The sequence below is a fragment of the Hermetia illucens genome, chromosome 3 (genome assembly GCF_905115235.1).
Source record: "Hermetia illucens chromosome 3, iHerIll2.2.curated.20191125, whole genome shotgun sequence".
NCBI classification, from domain to species: domain Eukaryota; kingdom Metazoa; phylum Arthropoda; class Insecta; order Diptera; family Stratiomyidae; genus Hermetia; species Hermetia illucens.
The window spans coordinates 63,368,976-63,392,173 of record NC_051851.1 but is presented as its reverse complement, the minus strand read 5'-3'; the positions used below and the strand labels follow the sequence as shown (position 1 = coordinate 63,392,173).

The following is a 23,198-nucleotide window of genomic DNA, read 5'->3' as shown; positions in this document are numbered from 1 at the left end:
ATTCAGTGTGTCATTTCGCAATTAGCAACTAGGCAATATTTTAGAGCGAAACCAGCCCATCTAGCACCACTTAGTAGCCATGAAAGAGGGTTCAGTGCTATACAAAATCAAAGAAGACTCAATCCCGATGAGTTCCCTTGAAAGGTGCCTCTTCGCATGCCGATGTGCTTTGAAGTGTTGGTATCCTGAGGTGAACGCACTGAAAATGTAGTGTACCACCCTTCCATGAGTTTCGCCAAAAACTTTATTCGTTTCGGAGTATTGCGGGCATCGATTAGCTGCGTATGCAGGACGATGTCAAAAGCTGTAGCGTAATCTATATAATGAAAAAAAACGACAAATTTTATTGTTTAATTAATAGTGAGTTTTTTATCCCTCATATACCGGTATTTCGAGGATCAGTTGTCTTCCTCCTCAGTGAGTTTTTGCCTGAACTGCCGTATGCCATACGCAGTTTAAGCAGTTCAGACAAAACCTCACTGAGGAAGAGGACAACTGGTCCTCGAAATACCGGAATATGAGGACTAAAAAACTCACTATTCGGCATTAAACTTTTTTTATTATAAAATAAGCCGGGAAAACGACATACACAACCGAAGAAGTAATCGATATAGCAACTAAAGATACTTCCTTGGCCTCTAGTTACCAGTCCTTCAACTACCGGTTCGATAATGAATTACTCTAGGCAACCCTTTGATCAAACTCGGACTGTTGTTGTTGGTCTCGAAGTGTGCATTGACCTTTCTACTAATAAGCGACTTTATGATTTTGAAGAGTGTTGGTAAGCAAGTAATCGGTCTTGTGTCCCGCACCGTCTCTTTTTTGGTGTCTCCGCAGTGAGTGAGAGTGAAACTTACTCTGCCAAACTAATAACTTGATTTATACTACATGTCATCCGACTATATACATATATTGGTAATCTTTCTGTATTAGAAATTCTGCATCTGATTCAGACCAGGCTCTTTAAGTGTTGTCAAACCTCCTCCTGGGTAGCATCCGCAAAATGCATGCCCGAAAACTGTCTGAACGCACTATTAGGGTTCATTCACTGATCTGAAAAAAACTCTGTTGCCACCTGGTATACCTTGCATTCTGAACAAGTCCTGAGTGACTTTCGTCATGCCGACTACCTATGACAGAAATTTCCTTTTCTAATGTGTCCAGAATCTCGACTACGGGATTACATACTTCCCGTAAACTTTCAGTTTATTCTTCACCCCCAGTTCGACCAACGTTCCAGGCGAATTTTTCACGTGAACCTCTTCGGTTACCAACAACACGAATAACACGAAATCGAAACGGCAACTACATCACAATAAACAAGTAAGTATAGTTGCAGTAGCGGTAGGTCACAATCGAGACGTAATCTCATCATTGATTTGAAATAAATTTCTCGAAGTTGTTGTTAATGAATGAAGTTTGTGAATATCTAATCTACGCAAAGAATCTGTTTTCAAAAATGCTATAAACGTCCTTCAGGTTTCGTCCCCAACCTCAACAGAGAGTTCAGCTGAAGGTTGAAGAACAGTACTTTATCGAGCACTGAAACTGTTATCCGAAGCGCGGCGTGGTGTTGTTGATACCGCCGCATACGCTCCCATCGACTCGTAGTCACCAGTTTCCGAGATGATCTCAAGCCTGACATACTTGCTGCTATCGGCTGAGATTGTGACTCTGCGGATAATGAGGCGTTACTGGTCTGCGACCTGCTGTACGGTCACGCCTCGTAGTAGAAGCGGATGATAATAAGGCCCTACAAACTGCCTTCATCTAGATCGAGCAGGCGGCGCGAGATCTTGGGCTCCACATCAATGAAAGCAAGACAAACTATATGGTGGAACGTCAGCACCAAAAACCAACCAACCAACAACATCAAACCGCACTGGTCAAACGGGAAGAATAAATATAGGAGAATACAACTTTGAGACCGTTGATAATTTCTCCGATCTAGGGTCGAAAATCACAACCTCTTGTATTCCTCGGAGACTTGGGTTCTTAATAAGAAAAATTGCGAACTCTTGGCCACGATCGACAGAAGAATACTCTGAAGAATTTTTGGCCCCTCACATGAGGATGGACGACTCTATAGCCTACATAACGGCGAAATCTATGAGCGATACCATGACCGTCCGGTTGTGGATAAAATCCCGCTGAACAGGTTGTGGTGGGCGGGTCACTTAATCCGTATGGATGAGGATGATCCAGCCCGGAAAGTCTATAAGGGCAATATCTATGGTAGGAGAAGAATACGAGGCAGACCGTGCCTGAGATGGAGCGATGGCGTAGGTCAGGACGCCAGACAGCTTTTATGGATATCGAATTGCTAGACCTCGGCACAAAACCGGGGTGTCTGGAGTTCCTTATTAAGGTAGGTCTAGACCGGATAGCGGTTGTTGCGCCGTTGATGATCATGATGATCCTAAGGCCACTTCATGTGTAGCCTATGTGAATCTGCTCAAGTGGCCACCACAGATTGTGGAGCAGCAGGTGAGCCATGCTTCTGTTCATCGTCGCTTCTAAGTGACCAACCGCCCCGCGATTAGCGGTTTCGACACCATGCTGCGCATTATGGGATTCCGACCCATCCACCAAGTCGGACGACTCCCATCAGTTATCCGGACCGAACCCAATATTTCCCTTTTGTCTTATTAGATGGATTTGCATTTTATACCTTTCCTGCAAGAGTACAAAGTTCCTCACGCCGCGGTAGCCTTCAGCCATTCAGAGTGAAGCTATTCGACTACGGCGGTTATTATTATTATTTCAATTTCTTTCAATCCAATAAGCTGAAATGGTTAACATGAAGAGGTACATAATGCTTTAATTTGAGGACTGCCTTTTCTCCTTCTCCCTAACCCGCGAAGCACTCACTCATGAATATCTGAAGGAGGAGAAACATCGGTTGAGGATGTGATCCGTCGCAGATCTTCACTCTCGATCGCAGTATTTGAGTTCCGAATTTTACGGCGCCCCGCGGTCGATCGAGTCGATATTTTTAAAGGTTTTGCTGTTGTTTTCTGTGTGTCTGCCAGACGCACTTTTCTCAGAAATGTTTACATGTAGGGAATTACGTTGTTCCACTTTGTAATGAGGGGTCGGCTCCCCACACACGTAGAAGAGGGGCACATTTTTTTCAACCAATATAACTATGTGGGATATCAAACGAAAGATGTCGATTAGTACTTTTCAAATAAAATAGCAGTTTTGACAACATTTGCAATGGGGAGGAGTGCGGGGTCCGAAAGGGGCCAATTTCTTCAAGGACTCATTTTCGGAAACCACCTAACCTAAGCATAATATTGGAAAATTAGGTAGAAATCCTATTATGAACAAAGTTATATTAGCCAAATGTGCCACTTTTCCATCAGTATTATTCCTAACCTGAAGCTGCAAGGCTCTGGTTTGTTTTTATTTTCCACTTTTAATTAGCATGTTTCCTTCCGCTAGGTTCATGCGATTTTCCTTCTACTTGTTTTCTAGAACCCAGTATGATTTTTTTACCATGACACGCGTGAGATCGAAGTTTCCAAGTAAACTCCCACTAAATTCTTAAGTCTAGCTGGGGCAGAGCCATGCTAATGCATGTCGATGGGATACTTCAAGGTTTCAATATTTGCAGGTGGACGTTCACAGTCAATTTCGCCAACTTTTTAGATTTTTTGAGTAGCTTAACTTCGGCCAGAATGGTCTTTTTGACCATTGTCAACCCCACAAAGTCATTACCAGCGGAGGCCGTACAATTTTCAACCAGGGTCGAATTTTGCATAGAATTTTTACCCCAGGCCGGGATGTTCTCTGTACGGCCCTGACGCGATTCATATAGAAGTAAAATAAATTTTAAAACGATTTGCTGTTGTCAACCCAGATTAGTGTTTACTTTATTACGTTCAAATGGAAGAAGGATAGTTTGCAGCGATCGTTAAGGACAGAAAGGAGTGAGTCTTCCATTTAGTTAATGAGGGGTATAGGCTTCACGACCACGACTACGAATGAAAATGGCTGGAGACTTTTAGAATTTGCAGTAGAAACTCTGTGGTCTTGTTGTCATACTTTACTCATAAAGAAAGTATATCCGTCCATATCGGATATAAAAAGCAGTATAACATTCGTGATGTACGCGGTGCCGGATAACGGGTAGAAAAGGTTATATCCGCTACCGGTTTTGATACCGAAAAGCTCCAGAGAGAAGTAGCCAAATATGTCTTTTCATAGCGAATTTTGGTTGAAGATCAAAGATAAGTAAGGCTATGTTGGTGTAGACTCGAGCTATAGAGCCAAGAACAGATTACTGGAGAAAACCCATGAATTCGCAAGTACTTTATTGGCAATTTGAATTAATTGTGGCAAATAGCTACCTGAATGTGATAGTGGATAAAACAGAATTGAAAATGGTTCGTTTAAATTGTGAGAACTTAAATTTTATCCTGAAAAAAATCTAGCCTTAAATTTGTCGATGAAATACAGAGTTACATTTCGTTAACAAGTTTTTTATCAAAAAATCTGTCATCGACGCGTTGGCTCCACCATTGACTGAAACTCACACCCACAATTTCTATGCATGTTTTATTCGATTCAGTGAAACTGGTTTCGTAAGCTACCAAGCTTCCAATTAACACCCTTTTACCTGACATACACAATTTACTGTTTCCCGTGAAAAAATTGGCACGTTAGCGATTTTCCCGACTTTTGCATGTATGCACAGCAGGAGGTAGGATTCTGTGACGGTGATTTTATAAAATATTCTATACAACTTTCTACTCTTTTCAATCCGCCTTTCAAAGCGACGCATTTCAATTATAAAAGCGTCAGCACTCAACAGTTCGGAGGATTTGAAAAATTGTTGGAAATACACGGAGTTGTGGCTACTCTGGCGCTTATGGCGCCGAAATCAAAGAGCTCACCTTAAATTTCCATCGAAAATGTGTCCATTACGAGTGCCTGTTACATAGCTCCTGACTGTAGTTCCTCCAATTAAATCGTCTTTTTTTGTTTCAATTTCATGCAACGTATTTGAGCTGGAATTGTTAACACGTTTATGGAGCACGACTTCCGATATCCCCCTATCCTGGTACGGGCTCATCGACGACAGCGAGGCAACTTTCGACACTGGAAACGCCCTGGTACTACGGGGCATGGGGATGGGCTTTTCTTTTGATGCATTCCTTAGCTTTGTGTTCTGAGCATCTTCAACAATACCGTCATCTCTTCTCATTGGCTTTTGTCTATATTCGCTAACATCTCTGTTATAACTTGTCAGGGCGGTATTCTCAACTTTTCCCTCTACGTCATTGTTGGTGTTATCTTCTCTGATTATCTTCTTGATAGTGCTCCGCTGGTGGCTGGATATTTCTTCTTGGATACCCTTCGAAGTTATTGGGAAAAATATTTTATTATCTTCGAACTCTCCGAACTCATCTATATTGCTCACCGAAGAAGGCTTTATGTTATAATCGGCGGCTGATGTTGGCAATTTCACTGTCTCAGGAGTGCGACTAAATTTCGGCAAAGACTCGTAACTGGTGCTGAACGCTCGTGACATCTTCCGACCTGAAAACATGATAAGAAATAGAAAGGAAAGAACGGAATTAGAGATAAGTATGCTTTTATGTGACGGAGTCGATTGATAGGCTTTAAAGTATCAAAAAAATTCATCGAAAAGCTCAATTTCGTCTTATGGCACCTCTTCCTGTATCTTCCCATTTTATTATAATGGTTGTTTGCTAAGGGATAACACCTCTCTTCGCAATGGTTTTGACATGTGTGTATGAATATATATATAACATCTATGCTTGTCGAGGCAGGAAGTCGTTAAATTGGATCCTTCATGAAAATTCAGAAAACATAAAATAAAACCGACTTTGATTATTGATAAATAATGAATGTAATATGATAACGGGGTAATGTGGTTGAACATTTTTACAACCACTGAAAGTAAAGACCAAATAAAAATACATACAATACATACATGCACAAACAGAAAACGGACGCTCCCTCTATGTACCGCCCCTCGCCAGCATTTATCGTGGACCAGTAACCTACATCTGCATACATAACATTTCCATGTATAACAGTAAAACATAGGAACTTGTGAGTAGAGATTGGTTAGTGATATATGTAATATCACTTTAAAGTGCAATGCCATCGCCGAGCGCAATCTAAACACTACCAAAAATTACATCATCACTTAACATTACAACATCACTGCATCACCACCTAACACATAAATGGTAATGATATTATTCCTTTGATAAGTAATATTTTGTAATGTCTGTGCCAATGTGATACCACATTGCAAAACATCACCAAGTAATGCTGGAGTGTATCATCCTTTGCAGTACGAGTGATTTGTGTATCTTTTAGTGTTATGATTCGCTGTTCTCATGGTTGGCTTTAATATAATAATAATAATAATAACTCCGCCGAAGCCGGTCCCAAGCCCGGTTGTGAAAGGAGGAGGGATAGATAGCTTCAGTCTGAATGGCTGTACGCCACCGCAGCGTCTCAGGGGGTAGGTGAGGAAAGTGCAGGAACTTTGCAGTCTTGCAGATTACTCACTAAGGAAGCTATCTCAATACCTGGCAGCTAGGGATAAAATGCACCACCAACAATGAGAAGAAGGAGAAATTTGAGGTCCGGTACGGATAACCAGCGGGAGTAGTCTGACTTGGTGACTGGGTCGGGCTCTCGTAATGGACAGCACGGCGTCGAAACCGCTAGTCGTAGGGCGGTTCGACGTCTAGGCGCCACGACCACCAGGAGCACAGCTCGGCCTGCTGCAGCTGTTTCGCCACAATCTGTGGCGACCACTTCATCAGGTTCGCGTAGGAAGCGGATGAAATGGACTAAAGAAATGAACCTCTTCATCATCCGCTCCTACTACGAAATAACGGCGGGGGCCGGTACAACATCTTACCGCCCCTTGTTGCACCAGAGATTCGTCGAGCGTTTCCCGCAATTCGCGCACGTGACTGTGCAGCGAGTCGCAGACCAGTACCGCTTTATTACTCGCAGCGACACAATCCCGGCCACCATCAGGGAGCGTGTTCGACTTGAAGTCATCGGGGAAACTGGTGACCGAGAGTCGATGGGGGCAGAGGCGGCGGCATCAACAACACCACGCCGCACTGCAGGCAACAGGTTCAGTACTCGCCGAAGCACTCTTCTCCACTGACCAGCTGAGGTTTCCACTGAGGTTCGGGACGAATTCCAAAGAGCGTGTATGGAATTCTCGGATATGGATCCTTTGCATAGACCAGGTATTCCCAGGCTCTATGCATCTCCAGCAACTCCGGGAATTCTATCTCAAATCAATGATGAGATTGCATCTCGACTGTGTGCTGATATGCCGCTGCTGCAACTACAATCACTTGTGTATTGTGGTGCAGTTGCGGCTATTAGATTGCACGGTCAGAAGATTCGCTTTCGTGTTATTGGTTTGAGTGGCAAAAGAGATCCAACATGGAAAATACGTCTGGAACGTCGGCGGGACTCACTAAGGCAGGACATTGCTAGACTGATTCAGATCAGCACTGGCAGTGCCAGCCGACGGGTGAGAAATAAAGTGCAGAGGGTTTACCGGAACTATGCCATCCCCTGTGAGACACCCGTAGTTGAAATTCTGGACACACTAAAACAGAAACTTTCTGTCATATGCAGTCGGTTACGGTATGGCGAAAGTTATTCCAGACGTGTCCAGAATGCAACATACGCGAGGAACCAGGGGAGCTTTTTCAGATCTCTCAACGAATCCCAACAGAGCGCCCAGACAATACAGTTCTCGGTGACGGAAGCGAAAGATTATTGGGGTGGACTTTGGGAGTTACCTGCCCAGCATGCTGAGCATGCTGAGTGGATCACCGCCGAAGGCACCCGCCATGCCAATACACCTGGCATGAATTTCGCGGATGTTACCGAAGAGGAAGTTCGACGAGCCATAAACAGCTCGAAGAACTTGAGGGGCCCAGGTCTGGATCGGGTGCAGAATTTCTGGTATAAGAAATTTACCAGCGTACACAGTCGGTTGGCACGCAGTATAAATGAGGTCATGAGTCGGCCGGAGGAATTTCCACCTTTCCTCACTGTGGGGATTACCTACCTTATCCCTAAGAAGGACACGGTGCAGGACCCCGCAGACACAAGACCGATCACTTGCTTACCAACCCTCTACAAATTCATCACGTCCATTATTAGTGGAAGTATCAATGCGCACCTCGAGACCAATAACATTCTGTCCGAGGAGCAGAAGGGCTGCCGAGTTGGGTCAAGGAATTGCAAAGAGCAACTCATTATCGACTCGGTAGTTGTAGGACAAGCAACTAGAGGCCAGAGAAACCTCTTCAGTTGCTATATCGATTATGCCAAGGCTTTCGACAGCGTTCCGCATACCTGGCTAATCGATATCCTACATCTGTATCGCATTGATCCGAAACTAATAAAGTTTTTGGCGACAGTCATGGAAGGGTGGCATACCACTTTATTAGTCCGTACATCTGAGGGTGCTAATACCTCAGAGCCCATCCGTATGCGGCGGGGCATCTTCCAGGGGGATTCATTGAGTCCCCTTTGGTTTTGTATGGCACTGAACGCCCTTCCATGGCTACTGAATGATGCTAGAGGGCATGGTTTTGCAATAAAGTATGGCCTACTGCTAAGTGCGAACTGACATACTTGATGTACTTAGATGACATCAAGCTGTATGCTGGTACTGACGACCATCTTAGAAGTCTGTTGCGAATAATAGACATGTTCAGCCGTGATATTCGGATGGAGTTTGGATTAGACAAATGTCGAATCCAAGCCATCCGCAAAGGTCATCACGAGCCACATGCCAGACATAGCATTGGTGACCTCCACATCGAAGCTATGACCGAGACAGACTTCTACAAGTACCTAGGAATTCTGCAAGGAACCCATGCTCGAGTTGATGATCTGAAAGAAGCTTTGCTGTCCGAATTCCTGCGACGTGTAAAGCTGGTGCTGAAATCGCATCTCTCGGGGAAGAATAAAATAAGCGCGTTGAATGTATTCGCTATCCCTTCACTGGCTTATGCATTCGGAATATTGCCGTGGACGAAGACCGATTTGGAAAACGTCCAGCGGCGGATACGGACAACTATGTCAAAATTCCGAATGCATCACCCAAAGTCTGCCGTGGAGCGGATGAACCTGCTTCGTGACATCGGAGGTAGAGGCGTGGTTGACGTGGCGGCACATCATCATCGCCAAGTCGACTCGCTGCGCGCTTATTTTTACAGCAAAGAGCAGGCGAGTCCCTTGCATGCGGCTGTCTGTAAGGCAGACTGTGGACTGACTCCACTTGATTTGAAGGATCGATCCTTCAATCCTCTGAGTAGGGTGAAGTCGGACCAAGAGCGGATCGATGAATGGAAGTCGAAGGCAATGCACGGTAAACACGTGAATTGTCTTTGGCAGCCATTTGTCGATTTGCATCTGTCGAATAGATCCTGGGGAGCTCTTTGCTGAGACGGAAGGGTTTATGTGTGCCATTAAGGATGGCGTGGTCGCCACCCGAGCTTATAAAAAGCTCATCATGAAAGAACGGGTGCAGAACGACCAGTGCAGAATGTGTGGTTCGGCGTTAGAGACGTTGGACCATCTCATTTCTGGCTGTACTGTTATGGCACCGGTGCAAAACATCACCAGGCATAATGCTGTATGTAGGTATCAAAACCTTGCATATAAGCATGTGCTGATCACGGGGACATGTCCGGTTTACCGATATGAGCCGCAAGCAGTACTTGATAGTTCTGCTTACAGCATGTATTGGGACCGGCAAGATCTGACTGATCGCCATACAGCACACAATAAGCCTGACGTACTGTTAGTTAACAAGACGGGTCGCTCCGCGTATATTATTGATGTTGCTATCCCCCATAATAGCAACATTGAACGGAAATACGTGGAGAAGAAGGTGAACTATGAGCCATTGGCTCGGGAAATCAAAGAAATTTGGCGTCTCGAGCGGGTGGTTGTAGTTCCCATAATATTGTCAGCAACAGGTATTGTACCTAAATCCCTAACGGCTTCCCTTGATGTCCTGGGACTTTTGCACAGTCTGGTTCAAACCATGCAGAAGTACACCATTCTGCATACGTGCTCGATGTTGCGGGGAGTACTCGACGGATTCTCCCACTGACCTACCACCGGCCACCACCACCAGTGCCCCTTTAGTTTTTAAGTAGGTAGGATCGTCCGAGCCTAAATGCTTGGCACTTAGTGCTAGTATTAGGTAAAATCCGGCATCTGCCGAGATTGTGATAACTCGGAAATATAATAATCATTGGATCAGGGCCTTGAAGTGTGTTAGAGCACTTCATTCAAGACCGTAACGGTACACTAGGAGGCAATGTGGTCAGCATTGCGCTCGACCGAGATTATGGTTGGCTTTGGCCTTTAAAAATTATTTCGGGTTTAGATGAGCGGGGTTTAAGTGCTAAATAATGCTCGTTCGCAAGAATCATGATTCCCCATTTTTTGCATGTGAAAGTGGGGGAGCCTGTAGTAATTGACTACTACACTAAGGGTGTCCAAAAACACGAATATGGAAGTTAGGAATTTGAACTTTCCGAGCGTTAAGAAGTCACAGACTTCGAATCCAGATCATGAGCAATCAGGTCGTGGCCGAGGCTAGGATTTTGGAGGCGGCAGCAAATTCATGTCCTCTTACGGAGAAATCTGCAGCAGGCGTGCTTTCCAACTCAACCGCAAGCGTGTGGTGAAGCCAGCCGGAAATGCACGCAAGACGCGCAAGACTACTACATCTGTAATGGACAACGCTTTAAGCGGGTGCGCACGGAGATAATCAAATCAGTGAGATAGATCTCAACGAAGCTAAGGAGGGGGACATACACAAGCTGAAGCCTCATTTCTGACCACTCCTGTTGGAATTCGGCAAAATGTGAGAGGATCAGAGAGGATCTAACGAAAATGCCTGTGGAAAAAATTGCTGGAGCTAGGACCGATGCCACGATCCCACATCCCTACTCAGCTTCGTAGAGTCGTCTTCTTTTTTCGTTAGTTTACCACAAAAGTTTGTATTTTTTGCGTTTGCTTTGATACTTTCCATATGGTAATGACTGCCTTCCAGAAGTCTCTGCAAATATGGGCCTTCCCGACCATAAGCAGAAACCTTGCTTTTCTATTGAATTGCAATTTTTCATTCTTCAGTTATATGCAACTTAAAATTCTTGTTAATTTGAACAGGATGCAGATAAAGTTTAGATGATTGTTTCAATGTTTGCTGGATTTTGGTCGAGGAAGGTCTTATAATTTCGTCTAAAATAGTTCATGTTCATCCAATTTTAAAGTTCCAAACAAAGAAGATTTGATTGTTCAATTTTTGAAGAGAGTTTCCAGCAGCAACTCATCTAATACTCCTTTGCTTTTGTATGCCTTTTAGTTCATTTTTACAGTGGTACATGAGTATCACTGTAGTATATAGCACTGAGCCACTAAAGACTTTTTATAAGAGATGAAAAGTTTAAAAATGAGCAGTTCCGAAAGCTTTAATTCACTTTCTTTGAAAGACGAATTTATGATTTTTATCATTTCGCATAAGTTCTTCTTTAGGTAAAGTGGTGTTGCTGATTAGTGAATATGCCTTGCCCTTCCTTCTGAAATGACTAACAAAGAGGAAACCAGGCACTTGCCAACGGGCTTGCCGCTTCATAAATAATATTCAAATTGGATGATCACCGTAAGGGTTCCCTGATCATTACAGACCTTCGCTAGAAGTATGCAACAAAAAAAAATTCCTCAGCGTCATTAAAATGCGGAGTTTTCACACATTTTTGATCCTACACTGGCAGCTTTCGCATGTCTGCATATCCGCGTTCCACTTGTATCTAAATCGACTTACTGTCTGCCCGTCTGTCTGACTGTGTTTCGTTGCAAAAGTTCGAAACCACCGCTTCCTCCTCCCACTCTTCCCGCCGGACTGCTCAAAACATTGCGTTACAGGGCTGGATCAGTTCTTAACTGCGGTTAATTGTGGTTTTGTCCCTTCCTTCTTTTTTCCGGAACTCTTCCTGGCAAAGCTGCTCCCTGATTCAAGCATGAACTCGACAATATTTTCAGGCAATAAGTGCCTATCTGCGATATCTTCCGGTCTTGTTCAGTGCACAGTAAACCTGGGGCAATTAAACAATCGTCCATCCGCTCAGAAATTGTGTCTGTTCGTAATTTAATTCTCCGTAGCTTCGTCTAATCCATCTTCGAATATCTTTTGCCATTCTCGTGAAGATTTTTTATTCGGAGTGCACTCAGTCGATATGCCATTCTACCGGGGTTGACCATACTGGAGCTACGTAGAGTAGCACAAAAGTGACTACCCCTGAAAGAAGAAGACGTCGGCTTTGTTTTGGCCCACCAATATTCGCGGCATTCTTGAGATGGTTACAGCGATTGAAGACGCTTTAGTTGCTGCACTCTTAATGTGTTTCCTGAAGTTAAACCTTTTGTTGATCATTACTCCTAAGTATTTAAGCGCTGGTTGGAAGTTTTTGTTGTTGCCCATTACTAACAAATACTACCCTTCTTGGACTTACTCATCATCAACAACAAAGCAAAAATCGAATTCCACATTTAGCGAAAACCAACATCCACACAGAGAACCATCCCAGCAACATCACAACACTCCTTCTTACAAAAACTGGCACGGTACAACGTAATGTTCCAAGGAGCTAACCACGCCTTTATCAAAGGACCGTTTAAACAATAAGAAACGCCACATCATTGAAGCTGCGGAAAAGAATGGGTTCAACAGGAAGCTCATAGAAGGAATAATTAGTAAAAAAATGACGAAAATGGAAAGGAAAAACCTGACGACAATTTTTACACAAGCGGGACTATCTAAACAAGTCGGAATACCGGAAGCTCGCGCTCCGAGTATAAACGTTTTGTGTTCATCTTATGTAAGAAACTTCAAGGCACATTTTTCTATCCCTATATAGTTAAGAATCCAACATAATCCTTCATATTTTGATAAATTACAAAACATACGTACATATTACAGCCATAGATATTATCCTCACCCTAAACAAACAAACTGCCTATTTCCGAATACTGTACATTTCCGTGCACGATATAAATTGATCGTACCCATATTTCCGATTTACTTCGTGCGCAAAAGCATACATACATATATAGTACGTATATTAAATACGGCTGGTTTAATTTACAAATATATCTATCTGAATTAGACACTACCCGTAAACTTCATTAACACGCGCGCATACATACACACATGTCTGTTTAGAGTAATTGATATTTATCTACAAATGACTAAAAAACTAAAATAAAATAATTCTTTCTTATTGACGAATTGATATGTGATGATGACGTCATAAAAGTTGTAGAGTGCAGGAAATTCACAAAATAGCCACATTCAGTGAAAACAAATGTTGCTCCTTCCATTCACATGTATCGGGAGGCCACCCTTAAACTTAACACAAAATGACGCGATTTGCTGCATATAAAGGGAACAGCACATCACATACTCTCACCAATTTTTGTGACAATCGGTCCAGCCGTTTCCGAATAAATCGGGTGTGACAGACAGACAGACACCGACTCGATTGTCACAAAACCTTAAAAATATCATATTCTTAGCATAAGATGAAAAATGTGAGTAGCTCTAATAATTTGGCCACCCACTGTTTAAAAAGAGGGACGAAGCCAGCTACAGTTTCATACCAGGGCAGAGGTAGCTCATCAGACGCTGCCTCACCTCTGCTCTGGGAGAAGCGTGACTCACAGGTGTTATACGCCTACTTTACTATCTATATCCAACGTAAATTCCCCCACAGTTCGGACCAAAGCTTGGACGGAGCTGGACAATTTTTGTTGTAAGTGGGAGGAACTCCCCCTCCATTTCGTACCGTCCGACATCAAGTGGATGCAGGCTTAGGACTGTCACCCTCTGTATGTTACCCTTGGTGACTGGCACTACACCATATTTTTATACGTCAACTTCTCTTTATTAATGAGGTTTAGTATATTTAGTATATTTCTTTTTAATCATATATCGGGGACGTCCCGTACTTTAGTGACGCATTGTTTTGTTTTTGTTTTTAAAATCATTTTTATTTTTAAGAAATAGGTAACAATAGTATATAGATTGGAAAAATGAACAATAAAAAACAATCTTTTAAAATAACAAAAATAACTTAAATCTAATGGCCACTGTGGGCTCTCAAAGTTTTCGAATAACAATTTACAGGCAGAGAAGAGAAACAGTAAGAAATAAAAATCTAATTTTACAATAAGTTGTCGGGAAATGGTCGAAAACCCGATAGAATTCACTTGGCCTTAGTGGCAAATAAAGAAATATAAAAGTAATAATAAATATTTGATCGCTTCAAAAGATATTTTTAACTTAAATGATTGTTCTTAAAACTATCATAATTATATATTTTATATTGTACATTTTTTCTTTTTTTTTACAATAACATCCATACAAAAAAAACAAAGAATAATAACGTATGTATTTATAATTTACAACTGGAGACAAAATCAGCACCCGTTCAATATGTACATATTTACAAAGCCCCACCAAGAAACAAATGGCAGAACTGAGCACGGCCACCGCTAACCGGTATCCCGCAGCCACCAGTACCAAGATTTCTCTTTTTCATCCCGCTTAATATCAATTGCTCTCGCTCTGGAGTATCTCCAGTCGAATCCCGGAGCCCCCACTGTCAAATTCGGGGGGTATTCTATCCTTTTGTCCGTGGCCCGTCTATGTATATGATACATAACCGGATCACCGGCAGAATAAAGAATTAGACCATTCCTGTCAAGATACACGAACGCTTCGGGAGGAATGAAGCCTGTCGTGAGAGTTTTCTCGAAATACCCATCATTTGGGTAGAACGGCTGCGAAACCCAAGGGTTCTCACCATGCGAAGCAGATCGTACTATATGATTCCGAATCAATCTGATGATAACTGTGTCGATTCTTGGCATAGCAGCAGCTGCATACATCACTTCATTAGTTATATAGTGCTCATAGTTTGACGAAGCAGTCCTATTAAGCCCCGTGCGAGCACGCAGACATTTCCTTTCAAAGATCCTTATTTTCTCCATTTGGCTAGCATTCAAATTAAACCAGATAGCACACCCGTAGGTGAGCACCGGTCTAACCAAAGTAAGATAACAAATAATCTTAACCTTCCGGCTAAGATGTGGAGCATAAAAGAGTGTTCGAAGAGACATGAATGCCTTGCGAGCGCTTTCTAGCGCGACTTTAACGTGCTCGTTAAATTGGAGACGCTCGTCAAGACGCACACCCAGGTATCTAACGCACTTCTTATGAGGAATGCGCTCAGAACTATCCTCGTTCGCGACAATGTGGAAATCTCTCCAATTCCTTTTCAAGTTCCTACTGGCATACGCCAAGGAATTTCGAAACAGAATCGTTTCACACTTTTGCGCATTGATTTTCATCCCCCAACTGTTCGTGAAGAACTTAATATCATTGAATATCTTCTAAAGTTCAACTTGCACCTCAGTTACCTTCTTGTGCGCCTTTTAGGAGATTTATTAAAATCGAAAGAATTGAGCAATTCGCCGGAAAATACCGCAAAAAGTGTAGGCGCAGTCACTGTCCCTTGCTGTAATCCATTCAGAACATGAAATTCTCTGTTAGTAGTCAGATTTCCGTCCGTAATGACAAAGCACTTGCCATACAGCATACTACACATCATCGCTACGAGGTGACTGGGAAACTCATTCTTCAGGAGCCTGAAAATCAGTCCATCCAACCAGACGGTATCAAAGGCTTTCTCCATGTCTATAAGGCAAGCGCCTACGCACTCACAATTGTTAATCCGCCAGCAAATATCAGACGTTACCTTCGTTATTGCATGTATTGTCGAATGTCCAGATCGAAATCCGAATTTCGCGTTCGGCAATAATTCCTTCTTCTTTATATTCCCGTTCAAGGCTTTCAATACCAAAACCTCAAACACCTTGCTGATGTTAGGCAGCAAACTGATTGGGCGGTAGCTTTGAGGGCTGCATGAATCCTTCCCTCTCTTTAAAATCGGGAATACTCGGGCTTTCTTCCATTGTCCTGGAAAGAAGGAATTGTTCAATAAATTATTGAACAAAATGCAATAATTACGAATGGCAATGTCTGGTAAATGCCTGAGGACCACGTTGGGAATGCCATCCATACCGGATGATCTCTTATTGTTCACTCTTCTGAATATGGAAGTTAACTCAACACATGAGACAAAGTAATCAAGCAGATTATCACTCGGTATGAGATCAGCCTGCAATGCAGAGCTAAATTGGAGAACTGTGGTGCCGTTCAGGCTATATTTGAAATTATGGACATCTCGTTCTACAATTTCCGAAAGTCGCGTTGGCTCTAAGTCCGTTCTGGGCCGATGCACCGATTCAAAGTGCTCCCCTATAAGTTCGAGTTTCAGAGCATCATCCATCACGATGTAATTGCCTTGCGCATCAGCAGTTACACTATTCGTGTCTATACTTGAGTCAATAAGGTGTTGTATCTCGCTGCCACCGACTTTAATTCTCGGCACAGTTATTCGTGACTTCTTCCGGAATAACGTATTTATCTTAGTAAACATGGAATCTGGATCGCTTGGCGAAATACCCTTTAATTTCTCCCGCCATTGGAAGTTCACTTCATTTACGTAATGTTGACGGATAAGATCCCGCGCGATCTTTAGAAGTGATTTGAACGCAACCAATATGGGATGATGATAGTCCTCATATCTCCGATAGATTTTGTTGACGCGAGTGAGCAGAAGGCTTTTCACTTTTTTGAGCCGTTTTATGGCTGCAGTTTCATATCCTTCCATATTATTGCGAGGTTTAATCTTAGGGACGACTTGTTCAATTGTTTCCAGCGTCAAGTTCTCCAGCTTGAGAAGATACTGAAGTATTTCCTCGTTGCTCAAGTTCCTGTCACCTGGTGCAATTGTACTATCGTTTTCCCCATCAAGAGGTGGGCATTCCTCTCGATATCCCCGAAGAAACCTCTCTTGGAATTTCTTCCAATTTGTTTGTTTAAAGTTCAGTCTGTGGACGCCACTGTCCATCGGCAGAATGCGAACCCTTCGTCCATCAAACAGAACTTCAATAAGAATAGCGTTATGGTCGCTATCATAAGGAAGAGTCTGTAGTTTCCGTTGAGGATTTGCCCTGGGCCAGGTTGGACTCTCTGACCCATATAATTCGCATTTATACTCTATCTGGTATTGCTCTATCCAAGATTTGAGGAATACCCCTCTGGGATTGTTTGTGGCGTTTAGCCACGAGGTATGCTCAGCATTCAAGTCGCCAGCTATAATATAGTAATTATGCAGCCTATTCAGTTCGAGTATCGTAAACAGAGAATGGAATTCCTCCTTGAACTTGGCTCGGCTGTTTCCCACTGCATAGACTGACAGAATGTATAAATTCCCTCCGCTAGGCAGTGAAAAAAGAACACATGAGACTTCGATACACTCAAAGGTTTCAAATTCAGGCCTATTAATATGCCTGAAACGATAATGGCGACCCACAAGTATTCCGGTACCACCTCCCCCATCACAATTTCGTCTATCGTTCCTCACGAATTTAAAATCCTTGAATGTTATCGAATGCCTCGGATTGAGGTGGGTTTCTGAAATCAAGACTATGTCAGGCTGTTGTCTGGCAGCGAAATCAAGGAGCTCCGCTCTTCGATGGATTCCTACGATGGAATTCACATTAATCGCGATGATCCGGAGACCATCCAGTGGTACCGCTGTGATTGCAGACCTAGCAGTGGGCATGCTGTTTGTGTAAATATTCTGTTATGCCATTTATTTTTGTATTGTGTACGTGTAGCGTATACTGCATGTTTTCACACATGGTTAGTATTTTATTGAGGATAGTGTTCATCCCGCCACTTGCATCTTGTTGGGGCTTCTTAGCTCCCCCTTGTCGAACTACTTCTGCAAATGGGATCCCCGAGACGATTGGTGCCGAAGGGACGGTACCGTCCAACGCCGCTGACACCTTCGTTCTTTGGGCCGATCTTGGTGCCTGCTGCCTTGTGACCTTAACATTGCGGTATGCAGGACATCCACGGTAAGAAGCCGGATGCCCTCCGCTTCCGCAGTTAACACAGAAAGTTTTTTCCTTGCCATCTGCTTCAGTCAGCGAACATTCAGCTGCAGTATGGTCTTTCCCGCACTTTACACATCGTAAGGTCATTTGACAGTTCACTGCCGAGTGACCATAGCGCTGGCATCTTCGACACTAGACTATTTCGCCCCTTAGCAGGCGCTCAAAACGAATGGCCTGGTAATTAAGCGACCTGATGCCGATCAGATCGCTTCCCCGGCTCTCCGGGCTTATCTGCACGAGGAAGTGCGGCAGGATTCGTTTTTCCAAAACGGATCTCCTCGTACTAAACCGTGACACTGAGAGGAACTTGACCTCAGTTCCCGTCTCCCGGATCATTTTGAACACCTCATCGGGCTCTTCCTCCGCATCCAAGCCTTTCAGAAGGAAGGTTTGCACCTTCTCTTCCTTTCGAGTGTAGGTGAAGTGAGGAGCCTTCACTCGCTCGAGGACCTCCCGTGCTTTTTTGTAATCTGCAATTTTATTACATTTGACTTGGGCTCTCTCGGCCCCCCTCTTTTTAATAACAAAATTTGAGAGCCCTGCGCTCCTATTAAGTAGAGTGGCTACATCTCTACCACCTAATTTATAAACATTAATGGGGGGCACCCTTTTCTTTATTTCGGGTGCTAATTGTATCCCCAGTCGGACCATTGTTTAAATTTTCACTCGTACTTGCATTATTTTTTAAATTTTCACTCGCACTTGCATTATTTTTTACATTATTTAACATTTTTCCTTGAGTTTTGTTTTTTTTCTTTAATTTTTTGGAAACATAGACCAAAAACTCACCCAATTTTCCATCTTCACTACTGCAACTTGCCTGGTTAGCATCCTCTTCTGGGACATTTCCATCGCCACCGTTATCGCTGACTCTCGTATCGTCTGCTTTACTGCTTTCTATGTCTTCCATACGGACAGATTCGCGCTCGAGAACTTGTTCGCCCTCAAGGCAGCCCGGTTCCTCCATGACTGCAAAAGTGGTCGAAGATAGCTTAACCTTTTTTCTGGCTACCTTTGGAGACGGCGGGCCCGCCTCCCCAGCCATTAGCTGCTCTGTAAGCATTCCATTTTTTTTATCAATATTGTCATTTGCTTTTTCAAATCTTCGAGTGTCTTCGCCAGCTCGTCATTTCTTCTTTCAAGATTGGCTATCCTCAATTTGGCTATTTTCAAGTCTGGATCCTCCTCGTTGCATACTCCACGACCGATCCGAGTGCCCCTAAGCCTTATGGTGGGGGGCCGGTTTGGTCCGCCACCCGCCGGCGGCTCGCCGCTCATTCCCGCCAAGCCAAAAAAACGAATTTTTTCTCAAAACTTTTTAAGGAAAAGTAACTTAGATAACAACTCAAAAGTAAATTAGTTTCAATTAAGTTTTAAATTATATATTATTAATTAAGTAATATAAATATCTTTTTATATTCTTGATAAAAGTTAATTTAATTTCAATTTTAAATTATTTTTATTAATAATATCAATTTGTAGACACGTCCGTTCTCTTAGTGACGCATTAGTTTCTGTCTTTTTGCGCATGTTCTCAGGGAACGTTCGCTCCCTATACAGGCCGAATCCGGCTGAGCAGCTAGCTGAATGCTGTCTCAATATAAGGATGATGTAACAGCGTTGCAAGAGATGCGCTGGACAGGCACCAGTTTCCTGAAGCACAGCCACTACAACATATATTATAGCGGCCATCCAATAAACAATCTGCTCGGAGTAGATTTCTTAGTCAGCAAAAAAATGAAACCTGCTGTTATTGGCTTTGAAAATATAACCGCAAGGATATGCACTCTACGTTTGCGAGGCAAATTTAGAAATATAGAAGAGACTGCAGAGTCGGAAAAGGATACCTTCTACGAGGCAGTTGAGCGGACCTTCGGAGCCTGTTCAAGTATGATATCAAAATCATCATATCACCTCGATGCTCACCCTGCCGAAACAAAGAGGGAAATCTGATTTCCGACAGATTGGGCATATTGAAGCGATGTGTTGAGTATTTTGATTAACTGCTCAACAACCAAAATATCGGCGAGTTGAAGGTTCCGCCAACTGAAGACGACGAACAAATGCTGCCACTATCAAGCATAGAAGAAACAGCCCGTGCAATCCACCGGCTTAAAATCAATAAGTCGCCAGGAGCAGCCATGAGAGAATTCAGTATCCCTATGAAATTGATAAGACTGACAAGGCTGACCCTGACCAATGTGCGAGGCCAATTAAAAGCAGCAGAACCGCTGCGGTGGGCAGGTCTTTTAATTCGTATGGATGAGGATGATCCAGCTTGGAAAGTCTATAAGGGCAATATCTATGGTAGAACAAGAGGACGAGACAGACCCTGCCTGAGATGGAGAGATGGCCAGGATGCCAGACAGCTTTTAAGGAAATGGGGATATGGAATTAATGTCAGGCGTTCCTTACTAAGGCAGGCCTAGAACAGATACCAGTTGTTGCGGCATTGACGATGATGGTTAGTTACCTTCCTGATTCAATCATCGTTGCCAAGCAAAACCAACCTATTTCCTTTACTGGTGCATTCATTTGTTTTTGCTTTAGGCACTTTCCTGTCGTTTACTGATTGGTGGCTTCGTTTTCTTTTGATCAGTAAAATGTACCTATCAATCTCAGTTTGGGTATGACGCTTTGCAGGTTTTTCCTCGCTTTCATTTCGGGATGCTTCATGTGGACTAGGGAAGTTGGACTTTTCAGACTGAGCCGTCGCTCAGCGAACTCATCCTGGGCAGGCTGGATGTGAAGCTGTTTAAGGCTACTGAACAGCCGCGGTTGGTTGGGCTTCTCATAAAATAATCTCAAGAATATCAATTTTATTTTATAATAAAAGTTTTCCCTACAATACCATTAGTACCATCGGGATATGGGGTACAAAATTTTCCAATTTTGTGGTCTACCGCTTAGGGTTACAGAAAATCAATGGCATACCTTGACCTTTTACAAACGGAGAATGCATCGAATTTACAAATGTTAGGTCAAATATCATAACATTAGTTGCAAACAAAAGGAAATTTCTTCGTTTCTTGGCCAGAAGATAGACAACTAAATACACACATTTTTAAAGCCCTTATTTTGTTCGCACACGAGTATATGTATACCATACCGATCCTTCTTATACCACGCAGCCTGTATGTATATTTAAGAGGTTAGCAGTAGGGTTGAACGCTTGTTGAAGAAAGAAAAACCTTACATACTTAAGTATTCGGCGTAGTTGCAGTCATACTACAAAGCAAGCAACCTCTTCGATGTATTATAACTTCGATTTTGTGACCGAAGCACGGCATTAGGGGCACATCACGATAATGCCGTCTAAGTGCGAAATACGCGTATCCAGCTTACTCCCTAAACTGCTCAAAACCCTAATTTATGTTCAACCAATAACATCCTTCGACTCAATAAAATTGATAAAATACACTAAAGGCTTTAGAGAACGGCATCGTATTGAATACTTTAACATCAAATTTACTACCCATGCGGTTCTGTGGGGCTCACATCCACCCTCGCCACATGTGTAAGAGAAGGATAGAAGGAAATGTACTCATCACGCATCACACACGATGCGGATTATCTTTAAATGGATTTTCGAGTGTCGAATTGCCATCCTTCCATACATTCTTGCTATTTCACGGGCTTTTGGCTAGCAGATGATCCTAAGAAAATTGTGGTCAAAACATCATGAGCCATAACAGGACTACAATGTCCCACCGGGCAACATCTTATAAAGATTCGACCTCCTTGACATCTATACGACCTCATATTCTATTTCGGGTTGTTTTCTGATGGCTTTTGGAACTTTCCACTTTTTTCTTCCCAACATCCAGCGTCTCCGAATCGCGTGTAAAAACGTTCTTTTCCCATTTTCTTTTATTGTCTTTTTTCGATTGTCCTCTGTATCCTCCCTTCCTCTGGATGCTGTGTATAAACGGCATCCTATGGGAATTGACTTGACGATGAATATAAATTCTGGTCAGAGAAAGGAGAAGAACATTTAATTGCAAAGGACGATGCTATGCCGGGAAGAGAATATTTTATTGTAAGGATTATAGAATTCTATTAATGGCTGCACAAAAGGAAAACCGGGGCACGTAAAATGAAAACTCAAATCGATCGATAAAGTGACGACAAGTGTGGGAACAGCACTAGGGATAAACATTTCACATAACAATTGCTATGCATTGTTGAGAATTGAAGAACTGAACATGTCCGCCTTTTAAGACGTTCACTATCATAATCGATCTTTATTATGTCTTTTCGGGAAGTACGGGAAGTAAGTTTTCAGGAGGATACTCCCTCCTGAAAAATAAATCGGGATAATGGAACTATCAGGTAAACTTCCGAACGGTGCCCCGCGGGGAAAGCTGCTCCAATTTCAATACCTTACTCAAGATGGGAGCAAATCCATTTGGTTTTTATATTTCCGTGAAGTATTATTGATTGACGGCACTTGAAGCAAGGAGCAGAGGTTCTTTCAATCTCCTAATAGGAAGCAAGGTACGGGGATTTGCAAATTGACACACATTACCAAAATAACTGTCGGCTATTTACATTCCCAAGTGCTCGAAAAGGAATAAAAATAATGTTGGAAGAAACTAACGGAATTTATCTTGAATGGAACCAGTACAAGGATATAAATACATTAATTTGATGTACTCATTTTCACTTGCTTTCCTTGTCGATTTTTTTCTGTTTATTTTTATATATTCTTGATGGGAAAGTCAATACAGCTTCAGACTTGCTGGAAATAAGCACCTAATTAACTCGGTAGCACAATAGCCCAAGGATCCCCATTTAGTAGAAAATTAAGGATTTATCGACCGCATTTCATGTTTGTCGTAAAACCCAATAAAACATGTGTAGGTCAGTCTGTATTAAAAGAATTTCAGAATTGTATCGTTAAAGAGAGTTCAACTACGATATTTTGCAGGCTAAGATTCTTCTAAAACCATTCTCATACGACATTTTACGGTTTTTCTCTTGTAGGTATATCTGAATCAGTTGATATGGTGATGTATATTTGATCAGCAAGAATTTAAGATTATCGCAGAGAT

The 23,198-nt window shown here is 42.7% G+C and overlaps 1 protein-coding gene across 2 annotated transcripts in view; it reads right to left on the bottom strand.

The window, feature by feature from the left end:
• LOC119652286 overlaps window positions 1-23,198 on the bottom strand; it is a 315,864-nt gene that overhangs the window by 160,258 nt on the left and 132,408 nt on the right. For both annotated transcript variants that reach the window (XM_038056281.1, XM_038056282.1), the window contains exons 4-5: window positions 5,429-5,547; window positions 4,902-5,362 (exon numbers count right to left, since the gene is read on the bottom strand). In XM_038056281.1, the coding sequence (XP_037912209.1) occupies window positions 4,902-5,362; window positions 5,429-5,547 (580 nt within the window). The remainder of the gene's footprint in view (window positions 1-4,901; window positions 5,363-5,428; window positions 5,548-23,198) is intronic.